Raw genomic sequence first — 3481 nt, 5'->3', positions numbered from 1 at the left:
GACTCAGCACTAGAACATTCCAGGCTAAAGTGCCTTTCCATTCCATGACAGCTGCTGAGGCTTAGAAGGACAGTGAGTGGGACATACTGAGAGCTGGCTCAGCCGCGGGGGAGTGGGCTGCAACTGGCCCCTGAGAGAGGTTATGGGGCTTGGTGAGCCTTTCCCATGTGGGGGCCTTTCCCATGTGGGGGAGCTTGTATTCCTCCTGAACATGTTTAGTTTCTACCTGGAATAGCTGTGTCCTCCTTTTAAAGTGATATATCAGAGTAAGAACACAGATCTTAAAGTTCAGAACACACAGGCCTCTTATACATGTCACTGGTAAGCCTCAGAGCCCACTGTATGCAATCCTGAGCTCAGTTGATAACCCTCAGCCCAGCCCATCCTGCCTCCACTGGAAAATCTCTCCTGAAGAGGCAGAAAGGTCCAGTGGGTAGCCAGCAGAATCTGTAGGCACACTGGTAGTGGTCCTAGCATATGATATGAAATGGATACTGAAGCCAGTGTGTCCTCTGTCTCCTAGAATCCCAGGAGGACTCTGGCAGGTTCTGGTAAGGTTGAGGAGCCCTGATGGACAGTGAGGCTGCCGGAAAGGGACTGGACCTTGTCATTTCCCCTCACTTCCTTCCCTTTCCTGTTCAGGTCATGGTTGGGATTTTGCCGACAGGCCTGAGATGCAATGTGAGAACTGTCAGATGTGAGCTCAGGTGCAGGGCACAGCTGGAGGAGCTCCGGAAACCCACACAGTTTGTCTAAGTCCGAGGAAAGGAAAGGCTTTCCTTAACGCTCAAAACTGTGATGAGGACAGGAGACGGGAGCATTCTCTCCTGGTCCTGTAGCCATTCGGCCAATTAACTCCTCAGTGCTCAAGGCTGTTTCTCAAAGTCAAGCACCTTGTGCCTCAGTCTGGCTCCCTTCCTGTCTTGTTAACTAAAAATCAGACAGGAACAAAGGCGCCATATGTTACACACGAATTAGGATCTGGATGTCATAGGTAAGGGTGGAGCTAGCATAGCTGAGTACAGAAGAGGGTTTAACACACAGCACTCACTGGAAATGAAATTAAAATGTGTCTTGGACAGTTTAGCAAGTGTTTGCTTTTATTTATTTTGGTATTGATACATAAAACAAAACAACAACAAAAACCAAACAGCTCTTGCTCCAAGGGGAATAAGAGAGAGTTTATTCTGAGCCAGAAATGAACCATGGCCAGAGATTCCTATTGGCCCCAATACTTAAACGTTTTATAGTTACAAAACAAAAGTAAGTCATAAATCAAGGCGTTTCCCATGTACATTGGTGGGGACATTGTGTAGGCAGGCTAGAGCAGAGAAGGGAAATCTCACTGTGGGTTTTAGGCGCTAGCCGGTAACATTCTTAGGTTTTGGTTTGATAGAAGCTTGTTCTACCAAGTTAATATGCTTCAAAGACTTCAACTGACAACGGATGTAGGACCAGATAGAGGTGGATGATCGGTGGCTTCCATGGCAACTATGCACAGCAATGATAATTTTGGCTTTTGATCTCCACAATCACAACCCTCTCATGGGTTCAGCACCCTGCAGAACCTTCTGCATCAACCTTCCTAATGCTGGTTCTCAGCCTTCCTGATGCTGTGACCCTTTAACGCAACTCATGCTGTGGTGACCCTTGCCCGTAATATTATTTCGTTGCTACTTCATAACTGCCATTTTGCTACTGTTATGAATCATAATAAATATCTGATATGCAGGATATCTGATATGCAACCCACAGGTTGAGAACCTCTGTTGTACACAGATGTGGCTTTTGCACGTAACTCAGCAGGAAAAGACTGCTTGTGTGGCTTTTTTTGCACTAGCTTGACACTCTTGGCTTTTCAAGACTGTGTGAGTTCTCCCCCTAATTTCTTCTCTTTTGCTTTTCTACTTACCAACCTCTCTCTGAAGAAGGGCAGGGCCATATACCACGTATTTGAAATCCGGCCCTCCTTCAAGGTGAAACTAAACCAAACATAATGATCACAGCATGTTTGAGTGACTAGAAAGTTATTTTAAAATTGCCTTGTGTTTCTCACACCCATTTTTATGTTTTTGATTTGTAAGCTTAAGGTGTGTAAAATGTGACATCCTGGAGGTTTGGTTTTCTGTTTCTTGATTTTCTTGCTGGAAATTGGGGAGGAAATAAGGAACAATGCCAAGCCGGTTGTTAAGCCCAGTTTCTCATCCAACCTGGGCCACTCTAGCGATAGAAGCAGCCGTTTCAACCTAACTTGTTTAGTCTGATTTGGACCACCGTGGCTTAGAGTCTGTGGGTAAAAGCTGGAGCTGGTAGCCACAATCTCTTCCCACCCAAAGGCCTGCTCTGCAGGTCTCAGGCATCTGTCAGCAGGTGTGACTTCTCCGACCTGCATCTGGCACAGGTGTCAGAGCGCAGCAGCACACAGCTGCAAGCCAGCTCAGCACAGCCCTGCTCCCTGCCTCCTGTTTGGACCCTTCCTGGGGCAGCAGCATGGGATGGGTCTGAGCTTACGCTCCTAGACAGCATTTGTTCCTTCTGCAAGCGTGCCCTAAAGCTGTGAGCTGCTTTGCACAGGGGCCTGCTGGGCTTCTGCGCAAGGTTTGTTTTCCTGACATCCTGAACAGGCCATCCCATTTTATGGGGATTTTGCTCTGGACCCAGTGGGCCGGCAAGGAAGGAGGTCTCCTCTCAGACTGTTACATCAGTGCTCAGCCAATGGCTTCTTTGCAGACCCCAGCTGTGTGGCCACCGTGCCTGGCATGCCGCCTCCAAAAGTCATTGCTGGTGGGAGAGCATGGTGGAACCGTTTCCTATGTCTTTGCTGTTTACTTCTTGCCTAATTTTCTTTCCTTTTCTGTCTGTAGAAATATTATGGGCTGGATACAAAATGGGGCGACATCGAGCAGTGGATGGTAGGCCTTGGATATCATTTTAAGACGTAAATGGTTTCTAATTGAATTCCGACTGCAGTTTAATTATGCCAATAGATTCCACTTGCCCTGTAATTTGATACTCAGAGGTCTCCCTCAGGGCATTTCTACATCTGGTGTGGTGTTGTTAGGAACGGCCTGGCCAGGCGTGTGACCTGTCCCTCTGCTGTAGGGGACTGCTGATGTCTGCAGGCTGGTGTTGTGTATGAGGCACCATTGCCACTGCTTCCCCAGTTCTCTGCATCAGAAGATCCCCGGGGACTCCAGCGAGGCATGTGCCCTTGTGCAAGAATTTTCCAGAGAACCTTCCGTTACCATCAGAACATCTCGCTGTTCTGATGAACCAGAAGAGGCCCTAGACGGTTTCCTTCCTTCATGGACAGCCAGCTGCCCTATCACCCTCGTCTCCGAACTCGCACACTCGGCTCAGACTCTTGCTGTTTGTTGGCTCCTCTGGTCTCCTCTGTGACCATGAAAACCCCTACTATTGCCAGGCGGTGGTGGCGCACGCCTTTAATCCCAGCACTCGGGAGGCAGAGGCAGGTGGATCT

At 48.4% G+C, this 3481-nt stretch overlaps 1 protein-coding gene across 12 annotated transcripts in view; it reads left to right on the top strand.

Moving 5' to 3' along the window:
• Window positions 1-3481, top strand: part of Lrrfip1 (LRR binding FLII interacting protein 1) — a 134269-nt gene that overhangs the window by 76178 nt on the left and 54610 nt on the right. For 2 of the 12 annotated variants that reach the window (XM_013351740.2, XM_026786522.1), the window contains exon 4: window positions 2865-2912. The exons of the other annotated variants lie outside the window; for them this stretch is intronic. In XM_013351740.2, the coding sequence (XP_013207194.1) occupies window positions 2865-2912 (48 nt within the window). The remainder of the gene's footprint in view (window positions 1-2864; window positions 2913-3481) is intronic. 12 annotated transcript variants of the gene reach the window in all.

The sequence above is a fragment of the Microtus ochrogaster genome, linkage group LG4 (assembly GCF_000317375.1).
Source record: "Microtus ochrogaster isolate Prairie Vole_2 linkage group LG4, MicOch1.0, whole genome shotgun sequence".
In the NCBI taxonomy this organism is placed as follows: Eukaryota; Metazoa; Chordata; class Mammalia; order Rodentia; family Cricetidae; genus Microtus; species Microtus ochrogaster.
Note: the sequence above shows the minus strand (reverse complement) of the source record. Positions and strands in the feature narration are given on the sequence as shown.